The sequence below is a fragment of the Stenella coeruleoalba genome, assembly GCF_951394435.1.
Source record: "Stenella coeruleoalba genome assembly, chromosome: 2".
NCBI classification, from domain to species: Eukaryota; Metazoa; Chordata; class Mammalia; order Artiodactyla; family Delphinidae; genus Stenella; species Stenella coeruleoalba.
Window position 1 is genome coordinate 133,362,561 of NC_137147.1, and position 24,963 is coordinate 133,387,523.

The 24,963-nt window shown below is 48.8% G+C and overlaps 2 protein-coding genes across 8 annotated transcripts in view; both read right to left on the minus strand.

The window, feature by feature from the left end:
- Window positions 1-3,800, minus strand: part of PPCDC (phosphopantothenoylcysteine decarboxylase) — a 57,921-nt gene extending 54,121 nt beyond the window's left edge. For all 6 annotated transcript variants that reach the window (XR_013827011.1, XR_013827012.1, XM_079912460.1 and 3 more), the window contains exon 1: window positions 3,742-3,800. The gene's annotated coding sequence lies outside the window, so the exon portion shown is untranslated. The remainder of the gene's footprint in view (window positions 1-3,741) is intronic.
- A 934-nt stretch (window positions 3,801-4,734) lies between these two features.
- SCAMP5 (secretory carrier membrane protein 5) lies at window positions 4,735-23,536 on the minus strand. 2 transcript variants are annotated; one of them, XM_079914169.1, is made up of 7 exons: window positions 23,460-23,536; window positions 12,621-12,675; window positions 11,724-11,852; window positions 9,371-9,527; window positions 8,187-8,288; window positions 7,637-7,754; window positions 4,735-7,375 (listed from the first exon to the last, which is right to left on the minus strand). In XM_079914169.1, exons 2-7 carry the CDS (start codon window positions 12,625-12,627, stop codon window positions 7,181-7,183), a joined length of 708 nt encoding a protein of 235 aa, XP_079770295.1. In that variant the 5' UTR covers window positions 12,628-12,675; window positions 23,460-23,536; the 3' UTR covers window positions 4,735-7,180. The 2 variants fall into 2 exon arrangements, with proteins under 2 accessions (XP_079770295.1, XP_079770296.1); XM_079914170.1 differs by lacking the exon at window positions 23,460-23,536 and adding an exon at window positions 15,819-15,950.
- Between the last annotated feature and the right edge of the window lie 1,427 nt (window positions 23,537-24,963).

Here is a 24,963-nt window from a genome sequence, read left to right on the forward strand (position 1 = left end):
GGTTGTGCTCCTGACCTGGTATGTGACCTTGGCTCAGGGTCATTCCCTCCCTGGACATGTCTCTTCATCTGAAAAATGCAAAGATAGGACCAGGTAATCTCTGAAGCTCCTTCCATCAGAAAACTTCTGAGTCAATGCATGAAAGACAGAGGTAAGGGACTCTCTCTACAAGGGGGTCCTGGGAGATGTACTCAAAAGGGTAGAATCAACAAGGGGAAGGGAGACCAAGGCAGACCCCGAGGAGGAAGTCCAGTGAGTCACCCAATGGCTATCTATGTGGCTGCACACCCATAAGGGCTCCCTCTTCACTCCACAGGCCCCTTGGCTCCTTAGGGCCTCTTTGCCCATTTTTTGCCTTCAAGACTCAGGCACATAACCACATGAGCTGAGGATCATGTTTGGGTCTATTATTCCACTTCTACCTGGAAGGGTCTCCGAGGGGCCCAGACCCTTCTCAACAGGCGTTAAGCACAGGCCAGTTCCCTAGAACAGAACTTCCCCCAAAGTTCCATTTGCCAGCGATCTCAACCTCTACGTCAGGGCCTCAGCCAGGGCCATGCTTGCCCAGAGCAGAACTGAGTCTACTCTAGGGCCTCGAGAGCCCTGTTAACAACTGACAAGGTCTAGAGGGCCTATCAGCCAGCTTCCCAGAACTAATCAGTGTGCTAGTGAGCACCCACAGTAGGCGATAGAGGCACATTCTGCGCTCTCCAGGGAAACCCGCCTGCCAAATCCCAAACCTGGACGCTGTCCTACCCCAGCCAGCTGGTGCAAGGACATGGAGATTCCTGCAAAACCAGAAGCTGAATTTAAAACCTCCTCCAGGGAACTCCCCAGTGGTCCAGTGGTTAGGACTTGGCCCTCTCACTGCCAAGCGCCCAGGTTCAACCCCTGGTCAGGGAACTAAGATCCCACAAGCTGCGCGGTGCAACAACAACAAAAAAAACCCAAAAATTTAAAAATTAAAAAAAATAAAATAAAACCTCCTCCACATCAAATTGATATCCTTCCTAGGGAATAGGTTACTGAAAGCAATCAGTTAAACTTGGGGCAGGAATCCATGCTGGTGACTTCAGCTGCTTCCCCACAGCAGGTGGTACAGCCCAAGATTTACTACTTAGCCTGCTGAGCGATCTTTGTTAAGGACCAAAGCCTACCTATCTTTCTAGAAGGCGGGTGTGGGGGGGATGTGTACTTGAGGATCAGAAAGTGGAAAATTTAACCAACATCTGAAAGCAAGGTCAAATCAGTTCAATCTGACAGTCCCATGTAGGGTGACAGCTGGCAGGAGTTCTTTTTTTTTTAACACGTATTTATTTATTTTTAATTCTTTTTTTTTTTTTTTTTTGTGGTACGCGGGCCTCTCACTGTTGTGGCCTCTCCCGCTGTGGAGCACAGGCTCTGGACGCGCAGGCTCAGCAGCCATGGCTCACGGGCCCAGCCGCTCCGTGGCATGTGGGATCTTCCCAGACCGGGGCACGAACCCGCGTCCCCTGCATCAGCAGGCGGACTCTCAACCACTGTGCCACCAGGGAAGCCCTCTAATTCTTTTTTTTTTGGGGCCATGCAACATGGCATACAGGACCTTAGTTCTCTGACCAGGGACAGAACCTGGGCCCACTGCATTGGGAGCACAGAGTCTTAGCCACTGGACCACCAGGGAAGTCCCTTTTTAAAAAAATATTTATTTATTTGGTTGCACTGGGTCTTAGTTGCAGCAGGCGGGCTCCTTAATTGCAGCACGTGGGCTCCTTAGTTGTGGCAAGTGAACTCTTAGTTGTGGCATGCATGTGGGATCTAGTTCCCTGACCAAGGATTGAACTCGGGCCCCCTGCATTGGGAGCATGGAGCCATATCCACTGCACCTCCAGGGAAGTCCCAGCAGTTCTTTATGTTTACTCTCAAAAATAGATCAAATCCCAAACCAGGAAGTCTATTACTCTACCCAGTCCCTGTTAGAACCATCTATTTGCACAGCCAAGGCAGCTGTAGACAGCACACCTCATTTTCCTGAGTTCTGCTCTACTCATAGGAACTCTTGAGCGGCAGAAAGAGTTGGCAGGCAGAGAGGTTATAGGGCTGAAGGCTGTGATTACTGAGCCTCAAGCTCCCAGGGCACTAGCCATGCAGGTAGCCACATGCATACAGTCACAGCCAGAAAAATGACAGTTTCTCTGTCCTTTAGAAAGACAAAGCCAGACAGAGTAAAGAGCCTCAGCTGTGGCAGACTTGTGATGTGTAAGTCTCCTTCTCTGATGAGTTTAGTTAGGACAGAGTTAAGTAAAAGTTTCAGGAATACTTGCCAGTCACAATATGGGCAGGTGTGCAGCCAGGGCAGGACCAGGGCTAAAAAAAAAGCCAGAGGGGGTATGAGCCCAGCACAGCACAGGAATGATGAGGAACTGGGGCCTAGGAAAAAGCAGAACCAAATTTGGGTGGGTGGGCAGGGATCCAGGATCCATTAAGAGCTTGAATCCTTTAGCCTGACGTCAAAGTTCCTATCTGGCCCCAAGAGTCTGCTCTGGCCTCATCTCCCACCAGTCAATACAACTCTGCCCCAGTAATAATGAAACACCTATAGCTCCCCATAGTGGTACTCTTCCCCAAAACCCAGTCATTAAAAGGAGTCACGTGGCCACAGGGGCACCTTAAACCCCTTCCTCCAAGGAAAGGCAAGGAACTCTTCAGGGAGAGCTCAAGGTCTTGACATTCTGCTAAGACTGCTCTTCTCTCAGGACGTCTCTGGCGGGCCAGTGGTTAAGACGCCGAGCTTCGAATGCAAGGGGCTCAGGTTTGATCCCTGGCTGGGGAGCTAAGATCCCATGTGCTGCCAGTGCGGCCAAGAAAATTAAAAACAAAAAAACAAACAAACAAAAAGACTGCTTTTCTCTCAAACCAGAAGCAGGCATGCTTCCAGAGTCTGCTACTCCTGGAATCCCATTAGGCACCCCTCCTCAAGGCCACATGTTGGGGATATATAGATATATATTACATACACACGCAGTGACTACTAGTGAGGGAGTGACTGAGAACTGCCATCTCTCAGTCACTTGGAGAGATGTGGAAAACTCCTGCCCCAAGATACCCACCACTTCCCCAGCTTGGGAATCTCCCCTGCCTATTACCTGGCACAGGCCTCCAACACTTCAAAGTACAGCATGAAGTTTTTCTCTGACAAAATTTGGCCTCACTTTCATTTTTAATGCCATTCGGCACTTTTAGGTGGAGCCAGGGGACAACTGCAATATCCCAGGGCTTTCCTTTTTCTATTTTACCAACTTGTAAAATACAGTTTGTACTTTGGGCCATCCCCATTCCTTTCTGGAGGCAGGCTCATGGATTTTGTTTTTGTTTCTTTAAGGCAAAAGGTTAAGTATGGGTAACCGATAGGACCAACTTTCAAACTAGATTAAATGGTACTAGTTAATTGCAGAGCAGCACAAAGCCGGGATGGGAGCGTGTATATATATATATAAATGCCCCACTTCAGGATGGAGACGGGAAGGGGTCCATAGCGCTCCGTCCCCACAGGTTCCACAGCGCGCGCACACACACACACACACACACACACACACACACACACACACACACACACACACACACACACACACACACACACACACACACACACACACGTCACACACAGAGCCACAGACCCAAAATCGCGAATGAAGCTTTTCCAGCCTCCCTCCTGCCCCACCGCGTGAAACCAGCCTCCAGAGGGCCCCCCAGACTCCTCACCCGCGTCAGGCGCGTCTCGGAGCAGCCCCCAAAATATCGCGATACCTCGGTCGCCCCTCCCACAGATTCTGACTGGCACGCAACGCTACTACAGTCGCCGGCAGCCTCCGCGACCGCGCAGACTTCTGGGAGTTGCAGTCCACTTCTCAGCCTTCTGGGAACTGTAGTCCATTCCGGGGAGTCCTGTCGGGAACACCAGCTTCCAAGTTCTTGGTACTTCCTGTGCTCATCTGGGCCTGGCCCAGATTGTCTGACCTACTTACCCCCGCCCCAGCCCCATCCCACACTGCTCATCACTGCAGCACTTAATACTTAACATTTACTGAGCCTCTTGTATGTTTTAAGTGCACAGGATACAGAGCTAAATCACTCTTCCCTGCTCTTGAGACAGAGGGACACAAAAAATTACAGAATAAGGTCCATGAGGAAGGAGAGGGTCCTAAGTAACAATCAGAGGCAGAGAAGCCCTCTCAGAGAAGGAGTCACTCAAGGTGAATCTTGAAGGATGACCAGGAGCTTAAATAAAAAGTGCCAGAACGGCCCTCCAAGTGGAGGACACAGCATTGGCAAAGGGAAAGCAGCAGAGGAAGGCACGTTGGATACACCTCCCTGCCTCCTTCATTCTCCAGCATCCACAGGCCCCTGGGTCCTCAATCAGCTGCCAGTCTCCTTCAATGAGAGCTGAGGTGGGGCCCTCTGTGCTCTACCCCTGCCCCTGCCTACAGTGACCATCTGAACCAAACCACCTCTCACCCACTGATCCAACCTTCTACTTCTTCCTCAGGGAACTCAGAACTCCTCCTCCTAACAGGCAGAAGGCCTCTGTGGCAATTTCGAGGCTGCCTCAGAGAAAGAACCACACAGAGGTGTGTGACTTTTGGCCTCTGGGAATGACAGACCCACTCAAACCACCCTATCCCCATTGCCTACAGCCCATGGTGAGGCTCCACACAGGCCCACATGAAGACACATGACACAGCAGGACACAGAGGGCCAAATGTTCCCCTTTATTATGGTTCATTCAGTTACCACTGACAGACACATTGGCTCAGGCAGGTCAACTGCCAGTTGGAGAATGGTCTGTGTCTCCCAGAAATAAGGAGGGGCAGGGGGCACCAGCAGAATGCAAAAGCAGGTGACTGGCTGGCCAAAGACCTGAGGATTTCCAGACTGACCTGGGCCTTCTTCCACCCGACCCTCAAGCCAGACCATCCAGCAGAGATGTATCTGTGCCCAGCCCCCACTTCTCATACTGGCTCCCTCCCCAGGAAAGTGCATAGTTGCCTGGAGATGCAGCATCCCAGGGCCTGGACAAGCTGGGCCACACACAGGTAGCAGGTCTTCCTAAGGGCAGAGCCAGGGCATGGCCATACAGGTCTGAGCCAGGAAAGAGAAAGGGCAGGTAGGACAGGAAATCGACTGGAGGTGGCATCCAACAGGTCAAGGATGCTGGGCTGGCAGCAGGCCTCCTGGAGTTACCAGAGAGACAAAGAGAAAGGGAGCCAGAGGTCTGGGAGGGGAGAAAGGAAACGGGAGGAAGAACCTAGACCTAGGGTCTCTTTTCAGGTACTAGGGCCTGTGACAACTGCTTTCTGCAGAGAAAGTGGTAGAGGAGAGAGCCAATCACATTCTGGCCCAAGCCTAAGGGACCATTAGGAAGATAACTTCCCAGAGGCCCTAGCTCCCCTTATAGGAAAATGAAGTACCTGGCGCTCAAAGCTCAGGACGGCACCTGGAAATCCAGGTGTTGGGTTCTAAGCTGGAGCCGCCCAGAGTGGCCAGGCGGGGTTTGGTTTTTCAAGCTAAATAGCCCAGGTGGGAGGTGGGGGCAGTGAGTGAGAAATGGGCAGCTGCTCCTTGGGTGAGAACCCACTCCCCTCCAGGCCTCCGAGAGAGCCAGGGCCTCTACAAACAACATTCTCACAATGTCTGGCACACAACGGGCCTGCAGTCACTGGCCTGGAAAGGAAAGGGGTTGCTGACAGGGTGAGGAAGGGCCAAGAATCAAGTCTAGTAGGCAGAGGGAAGCAAGTAATCTTGATTTGAAAAAAAACAAGAGCCAGAGAATCGCCCCTCCCACCCGACCTAAACTGAAATCACATTCCAGCCATTGTGCTTCCACATAGGATTGGGCCTGTGCTTCTTCCTGGGCCTTGAGTTCAAGTGCCCAGAACTGCCCTATGACCAAGAGTGAGCTGGGGTGGGGGGGATGCATGATCCCCTCTCACCGGGCCCTGCCTGCCTTCTCCTCTGATCTTCCCTCCAGAACCAGCCCTCTGAGCCTATCCCTTCTATCAGACCCAAACAGAACAGCTATCGCTCCCAGGAATCCAGTGGTCATTCACAGACACCTAGCACCTGCCCAGTGGGCTTGGGCCAACCAAACGACACCCAGGGACCAGTAGTTATTTACATACCCTCTGCTCCAGCTGCACCTTTACACCTGAAAATTGCCTGGACACTACCTAGCTCTTCGGGGAAGGCAGTGGAATCTGCCCTTATGGATGGCAGATGCCACCTAGAACACAGTAGGGGTAGGGTAGGAGAATCAGGCCACAGCCGGGACATAGGCAGACGGGGCTCAACAGGGCTCTGGGAAGAGAAGGAGGGGAAGGCAAGGCAGGGAAGAGAGGAGCCTGCCTTGCATTTCCATCCCCTGGATTCAGGTACCCAGGTGGGCTCCGCATCTCCGGCTGTGGGCCCTCCCACATCAGGGCTAAGGCTCAGCTCCCCTGTCTGCTTCCTGGATCTGGGAAGGGGCTCAGTCTCAGGAGCAGATACAACTGGGACACTCAACCTTGGAGAAGACAAAGAAAAGCCACAGAGAGAAGAGAGAGACCCTGGGCAGGAGAAGGGACCACAGGAATCTGACAGCAGGAAGAGAGGAGGGGAGGAGGAGGTTGGGGGTGGTGGCGGGGAGAGACCTGGATCAGAAGGAGCAGAAGAAGATCCTTTGCGGGTCTCCACTCTCCCCGCTACCATCCCCATGAGTTCTAAATACTGCTGCTCCCCAGTAAGACCAAAAGTGGAAACAGTTTCAGCTCATAACCCTTGGGAGGGGGCCAGGCTCTTCTGCTATGCCTCCCTCTGCCCCATGAAGGGTCCCTGGGCCAAGGTCAGAGGGGGCAGCCTGGTGGAGGGTGGGGGGCTGGTTTAGTTCTAAACATACATCTAGCACCACAACAACAGAGACCTTCACTGCACACTATTCACAAGGGGACACAGACACAGCTATCACCGCACGGGACAGCTCCACGTGAATCCAAGGGTGTGGGGGAGAGGATATACATATATATGTATATATATATATAACTCTGATTCTTTGTACAAAGTGGAGGAGGAGAAAAAGGAAAGGGGGAACCCTGCTTGGTCACCACAACGTGTGGCTTGAGCCCCCGTTCCACCGGCCCCCAGCCAGCTTCTGGGAGGCTTGGCTCGTTCACATCTCATTGGAGTATGTGTAGTTGGGGGTGGCAGAATACTGAGTCTGCGGCTGATTCATGGCACCCTGCGCTGCCCCCATGGCTGCATTCTGGGCCGCCTGCTGCACGTGCGGGTTCTTCCATGCCCCCGTGGTCCACTCCTCCTGAGCTTTGCTGAAACTCCCCCCGCTGCCCCGATAGAATTTATGAACCTGTAGAATGAGGAGCACAAGGAAGGGTTAATCAAAGGGAAGAGGCAACCTATCCAGAAAAGACATGGGAGCCAGAGAAAAGTCACCGTAAAAGCCAGTCCTCCCACCCATGCCCTGTGCACTGGGAGCAAAGTCCACCAAGCCATTCCAGAGTGAGTCCCTTGGAAGACCCCTGGGTCCTCTTGTAACTTGGGAGAAGGGTTGTTACAGATCACAGTCCCTTCCCAACACCACCCTCCAACCCTTGAGGTGACCACATACCATACTGAGGGCAATGAAGGAAAAGACAGCCATGACCGTGAACATGACAGTGGGAATGAGCATCACCACCGCTGAGCCAACGTTCGTTCCGAAGAAGGAAATGGTAGCGATCCAGCCACTGCAGAAATAGGCCAGCTGTGGGGCTGCCTTGCATGGTGAGGGGTACCCAGGAGCCACCCCACTAGAGTAAGGGACCATCTCATTGTCACAGGGAGAGACGATATCATTGGATGCAAAGGGCCTGTGTCAGTGGTTCAGAAAGAACCCTTGGCTCAGGAAACAAGCTCCTCAGACATAAGGCTTCCTTCCCTCAGTTTAATCTCATGACGCTTGATACCCCTCAGCACTCCTAAAAAGCACTGCAAGGTTCTCATTCCCCTCTGATGCTATGGCTCTGTCTACTATAAACTATCCTGAATCCCTTCACACTTCCAATAACTCATGGTGTTCCCACAGGCTAGGCAGCTTAGCCCACAGAAGTAAGCAAAGGACACACCCCAGGTGCCACCCTGCTAGCCCTGGGTCAGTCCCAGACACCCCAGTCTCTTACCAGACACCCCAGCCTGGGATGCCCACAGCCTGGATGATGCTGATGACCAGCTGGGCCATGAAGGTGAAGAAGAATGCCATGAAGCTGAAGGAGCTGTCAGTCCTGCAACAGAGGAGATGGCTTCCATCACCTAGGTAGAGGGCCAGGGCTTCCCTGCCTTCAAGACTTCTAAGTCCTTCCAAGTTTAAGTGGGTACACAATAGACAGAAGACATTTAAAGGCCTTAGTTAAGAGGCCAAAATAGGACAGCGTTTACCCATGGATCTTTGCAAGTTTCCATGTGTTAGGCCTGTGTGTACAGCATTACATAGGGAGAGATCTCCTTATGAATGCACCACTCACTGGTACATGGATGGTTGGCCCCATTGGCACAGAAATAGATGGGTCCACTGTGGCAGAAATAAACAAACCTATTGTCAAAGGGTTGGACAGCCCTACTGGCACCAAGACATCCAGGTACATGGATGGATGGTCCCATAAGATAGAAACTGTCATTGGCACAAGAACAGACACATTACTGGCACCAAGATTATAGCCTAATTGGCACATACATGGATGGGCCCAATAGGCAAAGATATTTGAGATCACACTGGCACTGAGAGGGACACTCCATTGGCACAAAGATTGCAAATCCCACTTGACACAAGGCAGACACCCATTGGCACTAAGACAGCTAGCCCTACTGATACATGGGTGGGTAATCCCTTTGGCACAGAGTTGGATGCCCTCATTAGCACATAGTGTCAGTGGCACATGGATGGCTTGTTCCATTGGCACGTGGATAGATGGTCCACTTGGCGCCAAATCAGCTAGCCCCACGGGTACCAGGATGGACAGCTCCGTCAAGACAGGTGGCCCCATTGGCAAAACTTATCATGCAGCTAGCTGCCTGGGGGAGGGAAAACAAGAACAGGCCCGGTTTCTATGTTGCCCCCACCCAGGGGTAGAGTGAGGAAGGAAGGAACTAAGAGAAAGGTTCTAACTTCCAGCCCTCTCACCCCAGCCTAGAGCTCCCAGGAAGCCTAAATCCTACCTGGCAGTCTGAGCTGAGGGTAAACAAAGGGAAAGTGAGTTTGCAGGATGGCAAAAAAAAAAAAATTAAAATTAAAAATATGTAGAGAAGAGACAGTGGAGATGGGCAAAGAGACAGGGTTAGGAGCTGGAGTTCAGCACCCATCACTTACTTGAAGGCCTTGTAAATGGGCCGAAACCAGCAGACGTAGGAGCAGGGTGTGAAGAGGATGAGCCAGAGAAAGGCGAGGCCAAAGTTGGTAGCTCCCCCGCCTCCGATCAGCCACGCGAGACAGCCCACCAGGTTCACGGCCAGCGTTACGCTATTCACTGCAGACCCAGGAGCACATGCACACACAGAGACAGACACCAGACACACACGCAGACACCAAGGCCCATGCAGAAATATATGAGCACCCAGACACACACACATCCCCCACAACTCAACACAGACCCACAGTCAAACACAGGCAAACGGCACAAGCACAGAAAGATGAAGACACATACAAACACATGCAAACCGCATTTGTACAGATTCACACCCACAAGTCACATCAGTGAATACACACACACAGATACACAAGACACACGTATACATACACACACACAGGGAGTACAGACTGTGAGAAAGAAAACTGGGAGCTCAGACCAACCCTCTCCCACACCCGTTCCTGGGGATCTGAGAAATCCAGAGAACGAAGCGTCTCCAGATCAGGAACTCAGAGCCTCAGCCCAGCAAGCCCTGTTGAAGGGCCCCAAAGCCTCAGCCTGGGAGAAATGCTCTTCTCCTGATAAGAATTTCTCCTTATAAGAATGGTCTCAGCCCCTGGCCATCCCAGACCCACAGCAATCACCAAGCCCAAGGCACAGGAAACCCATCTTCCATCTTCTCTTGCAAGGTAGGGCATGAAAAGGGAAAAGTAAAAGGTAACATCTCTTTAAGCCATTGTACCATCCGCTCCACACTTAAATGGGGCAGGCAGCAGTGGCTGGGATCTGTCTTTCTTTAATCCATTTCTTAGACAATTATTATGCCACCTCCTCCAAGAAGCCTTCTTTCACTACTGCAGCCTTATTCATCTCCCATCCCTCTGACCTCCTGAAGACTTGGGTGCTCTCATGCTTCCCCAAGTACAAATCCCAGCCCACCAACCAAACTAGAAGCTCCCCGAGAGTGACACCCAGGCTCCCCCTCCTCTGTGCCCACATAATCTAGCTAAACCTTGGAATCACTGTATCCTTGAGTCACAGCCAGCAGGGACCTCAAGTCTCCTCATCTGATGCTGTCACTCACACACACCCAGGTCATCTGACATAAGGGTGCTCCTTTCCTCGAACATTAGACTGAGTCCATTTAAGGCCCCACAAAGACTTACTGAATAAATAAAGGAAGGTGGGCTTAATCTTGGCCTCAAACAGCCAGGTATCTATGGTCCTGGCTTCTGAATAGAACCCTGAAGCATCTCAAGGGTTATATACGCTTCCTTGGGAACACAGCATCTGGCGGGCACCTAGTGAGGACTTAGGAAGATATTTATAGCCCTTAAATCCAGCTCCTGGATGAGATCTTCTCAGGGGCAGAGTTCCCAGAGCCCAGGGCCAGTGCTCCCCAAGTCTGGCCTGACAACGCTGTCACCTGTGAAGGTACACCCTTCTCAGGGCCCCTCACCATGAGGGTAAGCATTTCTTTCTGTGAGTTTCAGCTGTATTTCCTCCATCCCTGTTTATTGCCCCCAGATTTCCTGGAACCTTGGTGTTCTCACTGATTTTATTTGCTCTTTACATAGAACAGACATTAAACTGCTTTTATATTGGTTTACATCTCTCTTCCCAGTCCCACCTCTCTCCAGCTCACTTGATCTAGTGCCCCGGCCGCAATTATTCTACTGCCACAGACCATGAGAAATTGGGGCTTTTAAACTCTCAACCTCAAAATCTTAGAACATTAAAACTCTAGACTCAACGCAGAGCTACGTGGAACCACAGCGATCACTGAGACAATACCCTCTTTCCTATAAATGAGGAACCTGCCACTTGGGAAGTGGAGTGACCAGCCCAGCCTCCTCCCATATCTCCTAAATCCCAGCTGAATGTTCTTTTTGAGCAATTTTCCAGAGAAAGCAAGAAAAATGTGGCTCTGAGGGGAGGATTCCTCTCCAAATCCAGAATCCTGAGGCAGTCATCAGAGGTTCCCTGGAAAACTACTCCAGTGAAAAGGAGAAGGAGAGGAAGAAATGAGGAATTACACCGCAAACAGAGACCCCCCCACCCAGCTGCTCTGTGATTGGGAGATGGGGAGAGGCCTAGATGGAAGGTTGAGGGAAACTGAGGCCCAGCTGAGGAGTCGGCCCAGGAGAGGAGCCTGCAGGAGTCAGGCAGGGAAAGGCTTACTGGCCCACACAGATGCTGCAAGTGAGGCTGAAGGACACCGAGCCTGTGGAGACCCTGTCCCAATGCCCAGCACCCGCCAGCCTTCCCCCTCCCCCATTCCCCAGCTATGGCCCACCCCCATCCCACAGCACTCACGCATCCAGAGGTAGTAGAGGCGCTTGGTCATGCTGAGATGCTGAGGAGGGATATCCGCCTCAAAGTCTTGGTAGAAACATGGCTTGAGCGGGATGAATTTGGGCAATGGTGGGAAGTTGTTCACTTTTTCTGTGGGCGAGGCACATCATATGGTATCACCCTGAATGTTCCCCTCCCTGATGATCCAATATGATCACTCTTTCCCTGGCCTGGGCTGCCCTCTTGGCCCCTATGGGCACAGACCACTTTGCTATCCCCACCCAGCTATCCCCACTGCCTCAGGTCTCCCAAAGTAGCCCTGAGGCAGTGTCACTGTCTCTCAGAAGAATAAAAACAATAAACACTGTCCATCAGGGGTGCAGCACCCTCTTCAGTGGGGGACCAGTTCCGGGTAGAGGAAGCAGCATGGTGAGTCTGGGTACGTGGGTTCTATCTAGCCTCCACTCCAACACTTATGCTCTTGGGTGAGTCACTACCCCTCTCCAGACCTCAGTTTATCCAGTGGGGTGGGGGTCAAACTCGATAGTCCCTACAGGTCCCTCCAGCTCTGAGCCTTTGGAAACCAGACAACTCAGAAACCAGAATGAAAAGGTCTCAGAGTATTAGAGAGTAATGGTGACAGAGAGGATGGAGACTGAGACACCCATGCCACTTATCAGTCAGACAGACAGTAGGACCAGAGCATCAGGATGCGCTACCCCTGGTCCCCAGGGTCAGAGGTCTGACAGAGGGCTAGACAGTGAGGGTCTTGGATAAATAGGCCTCAGTGGGGAACCAGGGGCAATCCAGGGGCAAGAGGACAGAAAGAACCTGACCTTCAAAAACTAGGGGGCGTAAAGGGACCCCTACCCTAAGTTCACCGTTACATCCTACCCAAGTAGCCCACCCTCTCCTTACCTGACATGATGGCACCAGCCGGCCCAGCGGCCTGTCCACTCCTCTTTGTCCTGAACTGGAAGGAAAAAGAGCCAGAGAAGGTTGAACATCATGGCTCACCCAACCTAGTCCTTCTCTTAGTCCCAGCCAGGCTGGAAACTCCCTGGAGCAGGACTCATCTCACATTTCCATGGTGGAATGAACCGGAGGCAGCTCCCACCTCACAGAGCAGCAACGAAGACCCAATGCAGCCAAAAATAAATAAATAGATAAATAAATAAATAAAATCTGTCAAAAAATTAAAAAAAAAATACTGATATGGAAAGAACTCCACAATTACAAGTAGTTGAAAAAAATGCAAGACATAGAATAGTTTATGCTACCTTTCATATTGAAAAAAAGAAAAAAAAGGAGGGGAGAGGAGAATAAAAATATATTTTGCTTTTATCCCCAGAATCCTACTTCTAGTTATTTACCCACAAGTAAGAAACAACAAATACATGTTATTCAACATGACACTATTTTACAATAGCAAAATGTTAGAAACAACCTAAATGCAACTGTTTGAATAGACTATGGTACATCAGTCAATGGAGTAATATATAGCTGTAAAAAAGAATGAAGATGATCTCTATGAACTGCTATGGAATGATTTCCAGGATATACTGTTAAGTAAAAAAAGCAGGGAATTCCCTGGTGGTCCAGTGGTTAGGACTTGGCACTTTCACTCACAGGGCTGGGTTTGATCCTTGGTGTGAACTAAGAACCCACAAGCCTTGAAATGCTGCCAAAAACAGAAACAAACAAAAAAGAAATTGGAGAGAACCATTAAAATTGAAATAAACAAAACCAAATGAAGCTATCTATACTGTGAATTGATAACACAATCACACAGGAAAAAGAATTGGCCAAGTGACTTCATCTCAGTACTCTGTGTTCTCTTAGACGGATATATCTCAAGAGCAAAAACAACTGGAAAGAAATCTGAAATCTTAGCGGGTTTACTGTTACTGTTGGTACTAGTGTGATGATTCTGAAACTCTGTCATGTGAACTGTAGCAGACAGCATATGAGAGAATGTGTTCATGTTGTTGGAACCTGGGTTCTCAGTGTTAGGCATGGAGACAGAATATGGAATATAGGAAGGTAAGACAGAGTCCTGTGATGTTGGATTTGAATTGGAGGCATCAATATGAACTCATGACTTTAAAAATATGTGGCTGGTCCCAAGCCAGGACAAGGAAATACAACGTTAGCCTAAAACATCTTGTGGTGCCAGAAGCAAGAAGGAATTCAACTAATTGGTGTCAAGAGGACACCAGCTTGAAGGAGCTACCAACAGCCAAATTTGGGAGAATTAAGAGCATCAAAAATAATGACAGTAATGTAACATTATTAAAAAATAATGCATGAGTCCAAAGTGACACTCTTATTTTTAAAAAGAAGAGGGAGGAAGGAAGAAAGCAAGCTATTCTTTTCGGAAGAATGCTAGCACTAAGTGTAGGAGTGACAGAATTAGCAAATCTCCTAATTTTGCAATCATGAATGTAATAGCTGATTCAGACAAGGATCCTCAGTGGCTGCTAAATCTTTCACTGGATGAAAGATTGTTGGGGAATTCCCTGGTGGTCTAGTGCAGCGGTCCCTGACCTTTCTGGCACCAGGGACCAGTTTCGTGGAAGACAATTTTTCCATGCACGGTGCAGGGGTGGGGGGGTGGGGGTGGTTCGGGCGGTAATGCAAGCGATGGGGAGTGGCAGATGAATCTTCGCTCTCTCACTGTGCGGCCCGGGTCCTAACAGGCCTTGGCTTGCAGACTGATGGGGGAGGGGGGTTGGGGACCCCTGGTCTAGTGGATAAGACTCTGCACTCCCAGTGCAGGGGACCCAGGTTCGATCCCTGGTCAGGGAACTAGATCCCACATGCATGCCGCAACTAAGAGTCCACATGTCACAACTAAAGAGTCCAAGCACTGCAACTAAAGATTCTGTGTGCCGCAACTAAGACCTGGTGCAGCCAAATAAATAAATAAAATATTAAAAAAAATAAAAGCTACATGGCAACAAAAACTGATGTGTCAACCTTGATTGAATCCTGGTTCAAGAGGGAAACACTGGGATATCAGAGGAAACTTGAATATAGACTCTAGATAATATTATTATGTCTATGTTACATTTCTTGGGTGTGATAATGGTATTGAGGTTATGTAGGAAAATGTCCTTTTTCTTAGGAAATATGTGCTCAAGTGCTTAGGGATAAAGTATCGTGATATCTGAAACTTGCTTCAAATAGTTCAGAAAAATAAGAAATAATGAATGGATAGATATAGACAGAATCAAAGCAAATGTGGCAAATGCTAACAATTGGTGAATCTGAGTGAAGTTATATGAGTGTCCCTTGTATTCTTTCAACTTTAAAGTTTTCAAAATAAAAAGCTGAAGAAAAAATATGAGTAATGTCAGTAATGGATCATAACACACTGAAAAGAATGCATAAGTGAACTATAATACACAAAAGAAAGGGAGGCGGGAAAGAAAAGTTCTAATATAGAAGGAATGACATAATTTTTTAAATCATTATTTTGCAACCCCTTTGTCAGAACTGATACAGGGAAGGATTATCAATGGCTGCTTAAACCACTGGGTGGAAGGTGGTTAGGGAAGAGGGGAGTCACACAGTCTGTCACCCCCCCAGATTATTTATTCATCACAAGAGAGAAAAGGTACTTCTATAATGAGAGGATCTGGCAGACCAAGTGACCAAACTTAGCATTTCTGATAATGGGACAAAAGGACATTATGTGCCTCATGATGTGATACACACAGAAGGACATAAGATCATCAATGCAGTATTATTGCCAAAATCTTTAATCTGAAAATAATTATTAAGAAAAAGAATCTGACAAATCCAGACTGTGGGAAATTCTCCAAGATAAATGTTAATGTCGTGAAAGATAAAAATTGGTAAAGGGACTCATCTAAATTAAAGGAGACTAAAGAGACATGCAACCAACTGCAATGACTGGTCCTGGATTTTTAAATCACAGCTATAAAGGACATTTTTAGGACAAGTAGAGAAATTTGAATATAGACTGAACAGTAGATATCATTGTTCAATGTTAAATTTCTTAGGTGTTGTGGTTACATAGGAGAATATCTTTGTTCTTAGGAGATAACATGCTGACATATTTAGGAATACAGTGTCTTGTCTGCTACTTACTTTCAAATGGTTCTGCAAAAAAATAAGATAGGGAATTCCCTGGTGGTCCAGTGGTTAGGACTCGGCGCTTTCACTGCTGTGGGCCCAGGTTCAATCCCTGGTCGGGGAGCTAAGATCCCTCAAGCCACGCGGCACGGCCAAAAAAAAAAAAAAAAAAAAAAAAAATCAGAGATATTGATAGACAAACCAAATGTCACAAAATGTTAACAGCTGCTGAGTCTAGGTGAAGTACCCTAGTACAGGCATTCATTGCACTGTTCTTTAAACTTTTTGTAGCTTTGAAATTTTTCAAAATAAAAAGTTGGGGAAATAGACATACAGATGGCCAACGGGTATCAATACATGAAAAGATGCGCAACATCACTAATCATCAGGGAAATGCAAATCAAAACCACGATGAGATATCACCTCACACGTGTCAGAATGGCTGTTATAAGAAGGATGAGATACCAAAGGTTGGTGAATGAAATCTTGCCGTTTGTGACAACATGAATGGACCTTGAGAACATTATGCTAAGTGAAATAAGTCAGACAAAGAAAGACAAATACTGTATGACCTCACTTATTTGTGGAATCTAAAACAAAATAAAATTTTAAAAAGCAAACAAACAAAACACCAAGCTCATCCACAGAGAAGACATTGGTGGTTTCCAGAGGCGGGGGCTGAGGGGTGAGTGAAATGGGTGAAGCGGGTCAAAAGGTACAGACTTCCAGTTCTAAATAAATAAATCACAGGGATGTAAGGTACAGCATGGTGACTACAGTTAATAACACTGTACTGCATATTTGAAAGTTGCTAAGAGAGTAAATCTTAAAAGTTCTCATTACAAGGAAAAGAAATTCTGTAACTATGTGTGGCAGTGGATGTTAACTAGCCTTATTGTGGTGATCATTTCACAATATATACAAATATTATGTTGTATAAATATCATTATGTTGTACACTTGAAAGTAATGTATGTCAATTATACTTCATAAAAATAAATAAAGGGACCTGGTTGCGCAGTGGATAAGACTTGGCGCTCCCAACGCAGGGGGCCTGGGTTCAATCCCTGGTCGGGGAACTAGATCCCACATGCATGCTGCAACTAAGAGTTTGCATGCCACAACTAAGAAGCCTGGAGCTATAACTAAGGAGCCCACCTGCAGTAACTAAGGAGCCCATGTGCTGCAACTAAGGAGCTGGCGAGCCGCAGCTAAGACCTGGTGCTACCAAATAAATAAATATTTTAAAAAATAATAAAATAAAATTTAAAAAATAAATAAATAAATACTTTTAAGTCAGGAGGGGGATATACACAGTTGCATTTGGCAATATATACACAAAGAATCTCTAGTAGGACATCAAGAAAAAAATAATTGTGGTTCCTGGGGGCCAGAGGAACTGAATACATGTGGAGTAGGGGAGTAGGTGGGAGGAAATTTTTACTATGTATCTTTATACCATCAAATCCAAGACACCATCAATTTTAAGATAGATCATTATCTTATTGAACAAAAGAAAGAAAAAAATGCCACCAACTTATAATGATAAGATGCCAAAATTTTAAAGACACAGACATTAAAATGTTTTCGGAAATATCAAAATGTTCATCTTAGAATTGATGAAATTTAGGACATCTTTTTGAATTATGAATCAGGTAAATGTATTACCTGTTTTTAAAAAAAAAAGAAAAGTCAGGCAGAAGAGGATGAGCTGGCAAAGAATGAGTAGGAGCAGCTGATGCGGCAGGAGGAAAACCAGGAGAGTGTGAAGTCTCCAAAGCCAGGAGTAGAGAGTGGACAAATATGACAGATGCCACTGAGAGGTCCAGCATGGAAAGGGCTGGACTGAAAAATGTTCAGTACACTCAGCAACAGCAAGTCACCTGTAACCCCAACAAGAACTACTTTGGTGGTCGTGGCAGCTGGGAGTTGGCGGGAGCGGTGGGAGTGGGTAGTAGCAGCCAAATTACATAGTTGAGCACATAAGCTGAGAGCAGGTGTAGACAGCACGTTGAAGAAGCCTGCCTTGGAAGAGAACAGAGACAGGGTACTACCTGGGTGGGCTATGGGGTCCAGGGAGGACTATGTCTGAGGGTTGTTTGTTTAGGATGTTAATAAGCTAGAGATGTGAAAGATCCAGGGAAGAGTTGCAATTACAATAGAGACAGAGGTTAATTAATGGAGCAAACCCCTGAAAGGGGGAGAAGCATGAGGTCCAGTGCAAAGAGGTGGGACAAGCCTCAATCCTAACAGGTGGGAAGGAGAACATGACGCAAGCAGATGGGGGAGGTTTGAGGCCTTGGAAAGGACAGTGCACGTCCCACATATCTGCTTCAATTTTCTCTGTAATAGGGGAGACACGTTTGAGTTGAAAGTGAGGTAGTAAGCGTAGAGGATGCAGCTAAATCAAGGGGCAATTACACCACAGCCTGAGAAGTGCTCCAGGAAAGCAAGTACACAAAGCTGTGGGAACACAAAGGAGCACCTCCCTGGTCCATCCTGGAAAAGCCAGGGAGGGCTTTATAGAGGAAGCGATATCAGAGCTGAATCCTGGAGGATGAATAAGAGTTGGCCAGGAAAGGAAAGAACCAGGAAAGCACATGCAAAGGGAAGGTCAGGAGAGTAACAGCATGGCGAATTCAAGGAACAGAAAGTAGAGCACACACAGATAAAGTCCAAAGTGGAAGGAAGGAAGAAAAGGCAACAATAGGGTTGAGAGGTGGGAGGGGCCAGTCATCCTGGCCTTGAAGGCCATGAGCAGGATTTGAGCTTTATCCTGAGACTTGCGAGCCACTGAAGATTTCTATTCTTCCTCTTCTTTTAAAAAATATAACCTCAAAGTTTCTTTTTTAATAAAATGAAATTATGTTGCTTTTTAGTAACATGTATAAAAATATCTGCAAGTTAAAAAAAAAAATCAAAGTGCATAAAGTAGAAAATACAAGTTCTTCCAAAATCCACCTTCTCAGTGGTCACCCCTTTAACAGTCTGACCTTTAGGTTTTTGGTTTTTATGTATACATAAGCATATATGACAAAAGTGAGATCATTTTATACATGCTCTTTTATAACCTGTTTTTTTCCACTCAATATCTCATGAAAATGTTTAATGTCAATGAATACAGGTTATCTCAACCTTTTTAATGACTGGTCAACCAGGTCAACAACGTCCGTGGCCACAGAGTGGTCAGGTGTGACATGGGCTGATTTGGCAATTAGGAGGTCACAGCTTCAGGAAGTGGTGGGGTAGAGGCCAGCTGCCCAGAAATGAGGGAACATGAGGAGAGGAAGAAAAGGCCGACTAATCTTTCAAAAAACTCAGCTGAGGGACACCCCTGGCGGTCCAGTGGTTAAGACTGCACCTTCCAATGCAGGGGGTGTGGGTCTGATCCCTGGTCGGGGAGCTAAGATCCCACATGCCTCGCAGCCAAAAAACCAAAACTTAAAAAACAGAAGCAATATTGTAACAAATTAAATAAAGACCTAAAAAAAATTTTTTTTAAATCAAAAAACTCAGCTGAGACTTTAATATAATATACAGGATATTAGTGTCAACAAAGAAACACCATAAAGGATTAATAGTAGCGATCTCTTGATAGTGACATTACAAGTTATTTGTTGTCTTTCTTTTATCTTTATTTTCTAAAATTTCTGCAACAGTCATATATCACTTTTCTAGCGAGACAAAGCCATAGGTTTAAAACAGCAGCAGCTAGAGGAAGACATACAGTTAGAAAGGATTTTCCAGATAGGAGACTTGAGCATATATATAAGCCAGGAGGAAGGTATTATTAAGGAAAACGGTGGACAGGCTGAAGATACTGTAGAGGGGGAAAGAGCTGACAGACACTGGTATCTCAGGAGATACGTAGGGCCAGCACCCATAGCACAGAGCGGGTATGTTAGATTAGGAGCCCTCCTTCTACTGGGATTCAAGAAGTGGAGAAACGTAAGTGTGGTTCCAACTCCTACATACAACCCCCCCCCCCCAACTAACCCTCTCCATGAGTAAAGGGCTTTGGGATAATAGTCCAAGTTTGGAATACTCCTCCCATAGAATAGAATGGAGAGCTGATGGGAAGAGGAAAGGGGTTTCTAGAAGTGATGGAGGGACAGCTGAGGCTGGAGACCCTCCACGGAAGCAGAACCAGACTGCCCTGGTATGTGATGGCCACCAGAAGCTTCTGAGTGTGGAATCCAGAATTGGGGGATCTGCTGCTGGGGTGGGACACACAGGCAAAGTGGCATGGTCATTGAAGGTATGAGCCAGAGGATGGTTAAAATCCTGGACCATGGAGTCCAGGAAGGACACAGAAGGTGTCATGCTCATGAGATAGAGAAAATGGAGGTGTCAGAGAACTTGAGGTCTCCTTGAGGTCCCAAAGTAGGTAAAGCAGAATTTGGACTGTGGTCAGAGAATGATACTGGAGTTTAAGATTTTGGAGGTGGCCACATGCCAGTGATGACCAGACTCAGGTGTAGCTAGTAGAAAGGGTGGCCAAAGGAGGCACTGCCCTCCATGTGACAATGGGATGTGGAAAGGGAGACTGTGGTCCAGCACTAATGTCCTCCAGGGAAACAAAGAAGAGAGGCAGGGGGAGAGTGGGCAATAACTAGATTGTAAGAGCCTCAAGGAAGGAGGCTCTAACCCTGGCTCCAATCTGACCCCCGTCTGGTCCCAGGCTGTCTCCCAAAGGTGTGCCCATGGTTACAGAGAAGTCAGTGTAGCAAAGTATGGATGGTGGGAAAGCCAGCACTCAGGGCCAGAGCACAGAGCAAGGCTGCCTTGTGTGTACATGGTTAGCCCAGAGAGAATTTAGGCTTGGGAGGGCTACAGGAGGCTGAGGTCACAAAAATGGAAGGTTCCAGGCTCTCTGCTCTTTATACTTGTGTTGGGGGAGAGGGGAGCAGCAATGACTGGCCTCTGCAAACCAAAGTTCTTAAACTGAAAAATGGGAGAAGTAGCAATTTAGTCCTCAACTGAGAGTCTTTCATAACGCTGGGAGGCATTGGGGGTGTTACATATCCCCCCAGAGATGTAGGCCTAAGGAAGCACCTCCTTAGTTATCAATAAGACAGCAAATACTAACTGAATTTTGTTCAAAAAAAACAGACTATAATTTATTCCATTTCTAACTGTGAAGTTGGGAGGACAGAAGGTCCCACAGTAAAGAGAGTAAGGTCCATGGCAGAGAGAAGGGAGTCAAGTCTGGCCTCAGATCAGGATAGGGACCTGGGCTTAGTTCCAGGACTCCCTGCTCACCAGCCCTCCCTCCTCCCCATCCTTCTATGCCAAGGATGGGATGAGCCCCCATCCTTGGCATAGAAATGGTCATTTTCTTGCTGTCTGCCCAGAGCCTATCTGCTAAGATGGAAGTTTTCCCCTCTTGCTCTACCTCTGGTCTCCTTATCCCACACCCAATCCCATATCTCCAGCCCTGATGTCCCCAAACTATGAATATTCCTCAGAGAACAGTACACTCCTAGCATTGCTATCACCGTCCTATGATGACTCTTCAGTAGCCCCTACTGATCCTGTGTTTGGCAATCAAAACCTTGTGTCAATCAGCTACAAACCTCCAACCCACCACGTTTTGCTTCTCTACCACAGGCTGACCTGCTTCCCACACAACCCAGCTTCATGCAGATCATATCAAGCCATCCCGTCTGCTTCCATTGACCCTAAACCAGAGCCCCATCAGCGCCTCTGAGTCCTTCTATTTTTCTCACATCCCACCTCTTCTGGGAAGCCCTTCCAGACATCCCTGCTGTGCCTCCCACTGCTTAAATTCTGAACCAGTTATTGGGCACCAAGTGCTCACTCATTCTCATCCAATCTCTTCCTTGTTCCGTCATGGATGGGGCTTCCAGGAGGGACCCAGCACAGGGCAGGGCACAGAGAATGGTCAATCATATTCTTCCTTAAGCCTTGGACACCCTCCCGGGGTAGGAGTGGAGCAACTGATGCCCTCCCCAAGTCAGGCTAAGCCCACAGCTTCCGTGAACCCTGCTGTACCACACTTCCTCCAGGAGACCTTCAGAGACTCTGGGCTGTCAGCAAGGAAGGAAGTGCAGCCTGTAGAGGAACTGCTGTGGGGAGGGGGCAGGGACAGGGAGAGGAAGGCAGAGGGAGGGGGGGAGAAAAGGAAAAGGAAGAGGTAGAAGAACTGAGAAGGACGCTCTAAACTAGAACAAGCAGCTTCCTCAAGGGAGGTCGGTACTTAGTCCTATTATTTCATCCCTAGAGAAAGGTGCTGGCAAAGAGATACCCAGAGAGAGGAATCAATTTGTTAAGAGGTGGCCAGCCAGCCCACCAGAGAAAGGGTTAAAGAAACAGGAACAGAGCCCAAGGCCCCTAACCAGAGCTCCCCTCCCAGGACACTGCTAACTCTCCATGGGTTTGCTAGACCTAAGAAGACCCTCTTTCTGTGGCCCATGACCAGTCAATCCTCTCTCAGCAACTCAGGCTCATCAAACCCAGATCAAATCTCAACTAGCACAATCTGTGCAGCCCTAGACAAAATCTCTCTGCCAGTCATGTCCCTGCAAGAACCATTTCCCTGTCTCAGAGGCCTGCCCCTTGGAGGCAGAACAGTTAGGGCACAGGCTGCAAAATTCTCCAGACTTCTCCACCCCATGCGCACAGTCACATGGCTGGACTCACAGGCCAGGCTCCCCAACAGCTGTGCTTAATTCCCACCTCTACGCCTTTGCCCAGACTATTCCCCGAAAATGCCCTCTGTTACCTCTCCTCTCATCCCAATCTCACTGCCTCCAAGAAGCCTCCTATTCACTGCCTCTTGCCTCCCTTTCTCCTTGTGCTCCTAGTGTCCACGGGAAAGTCTGCCCAGCCCTCCCTCAACTCCTTATCCTGGAGCTGGGGCATTGCCGGTTTGAACTGCCTAAGATAGTGTATTCTCAGTCCAGACTATACTTGGTTTTTCCAACCTTTGGATCACGAGCTCCCAGAGGCAGGGGCAGAGACGGGTTCCCAAACATCTCACCCCAATCCTCGTAACTGACTCCTGTCAGCGTTGGAATGAGCTTCTTTTGGCGCCCCCAACACACCACCCCAAAGCCCTGGCGGCCCACAGGCTTAAGCCAATGCACCCATCCCATGAAACACTGAGGCGGTTCAGACGAGCTGTCCAAAGGTCTGCCGCCTCGCTTAGGCGGAGTCTGGGAGGTGGGGAGTACAACCTGCACCCACCTGCAGGCGCCTCTTGTGAGGAAGGACCCAAAGGAGGCCACAGTCACCCCGCCTCCAGACGCCCCCATCCCAGGCCGCGTGCGCCGTCCCCAGGAGGAGGAGGAGGAGGCCTGTTTCCAGGGAACGCCAGGTGGGGCTGAGGGGGTATGGAGGGCCCAAGGCCCAGGCTCCAGAATCCAGGGGTCTGACGTCATCCAAGACTGGGATCCTTCTTTGGGAGCCGGGAATGGGGATGGCGGGGGTTGGGGGGGTCTGGGGCACCCGAGATTCTCTTCCCCCGCCCCAACAGGGAAGGTCACCTCGACTCTGCGCCTCTCCAGCTCGACCTGCCCCCGGCATCCAAAGGTGAAGCGTAGGGTGTACAAAGCTGGAGATGGGGTGACCCCTCTCGCCCTGCGCCCAACTTCCCTACAAAGCCCTTTTCTGGCCCTTTAGGCCCGGGACTCACCCGCTGCTGTCGCTCGGCTGCGGAAAGGCCGCCGCGCTGCGCTGCTATGCACCCAACGATGCAGCGCGGAGCCGGCCGCGAGCGGCTCCGGGTCTGGGGACTGGGTGCGCGAGCGTGCGCGCGCCTCGGGGCCAGTTCCTCGCGCGCCCGCGCCGGCCTGCCTGCAGCAGCCACTCTCGCGAGATTCCCGAGCTTCCTCTAGGGCCGCTCCTCCTGAACTCGCGAGAAGGAAGGCCTGGCCATCCCCTCACCTTACAGGAGCTGTCCGAGGTGCTGAGTTCCAGGGACAGGGCCAGATCAGGTGGTCGGCAGGCACGGGGACAAGAGCAAAGCGAGAACGTCGAGGAAGAGACCCAGAAATGGGAGTCTGGTACCAACAATCAGAGCCTCAGCTTCCAAATCTGTAAACTGGGGAAAATAACCTCCCATGCCAGTCCCAGGAGCCACTGGACGTACCAGAAAGTAAGAATGAGAAGGAGCTTTGTGAGCAGGAGTGTGATGACTGGTGAAAGCCCTTCAGATCCACAGACCCAAAGTGACAGAGAGGGGATGGACGATGGAAGATCAGAGATGAAACATAAAGAGACAAAAACGAGACATAGACAAGGACACACAAATCCAAAAAAGATAGACATAGAAAGACAAGAGAGGAGAGCCATGAGCATAGAGACATAGAAACACGAAGAGACAGAGACATGGAGAGATCAAGATTTGGAGAGGGGAAAAAAAAGACAAAGAAAGATAGAGGGGAGAGAGCATGAGGAAGTGAGAAAGAGATAAGAAATAGGGACTGACAAACTACCCAGAGGGATAGAAAGGGAGAGGCCTAGAAAGAAAAACAGAAAAAGAAAGAGAGAGAGAGAGGAAGGGAGAGAGAAAGAAAGAAACTGTGTTATGCAGAGATGAACACTGAAAGTGAGTAGAAATCAGGCTAAATGTTAAAAAACCCAGAACCAATGAGGGCTGAGAGAGACCCACTTGGAGAGACGGGGCTGGGAGTGAAAGACAGACTGGCTTTTATTGTGAGTGATGTTTACATTGTAAACTTCCCGTGGGAGATCTACAACCAGGGCCACCCTCTGTCCTGCCAGCCAATGGCTCCTGCCCTCCACAGTGCCCTCCGCCCACACCATCCTGGGCCTGGAAGGGGGCCTCAGTGGGTGGGAGACACTGAGGGGATTCTTTGCCCAGAATAAGGGCCCATTGTCTGGTCTCAGCCTGCTGGGAGTGGGGCCTCACTCCCACAGCTGGGATAGAAAGGGGGCCAGAGTGAAGAAAGGCAGACAAGAATTAGTGCAGGAGAGGCAAGGAAAGGGAGGGAGCCTCAGGGGCTATGGAGTGTTGTGCAGGAAGCATAATCTATGCCAATCAGAACAGAAGAGTCATGGGCTACAGGGAAGGACAAAGAGGTTCTGCTTTTGATCCTGTCCCTGGTTCACTTTCATAATAACTGCCCTCTATCCTGCTATAAGACAAGCTTTAGCTGACTTACAGAGTTGTGAGA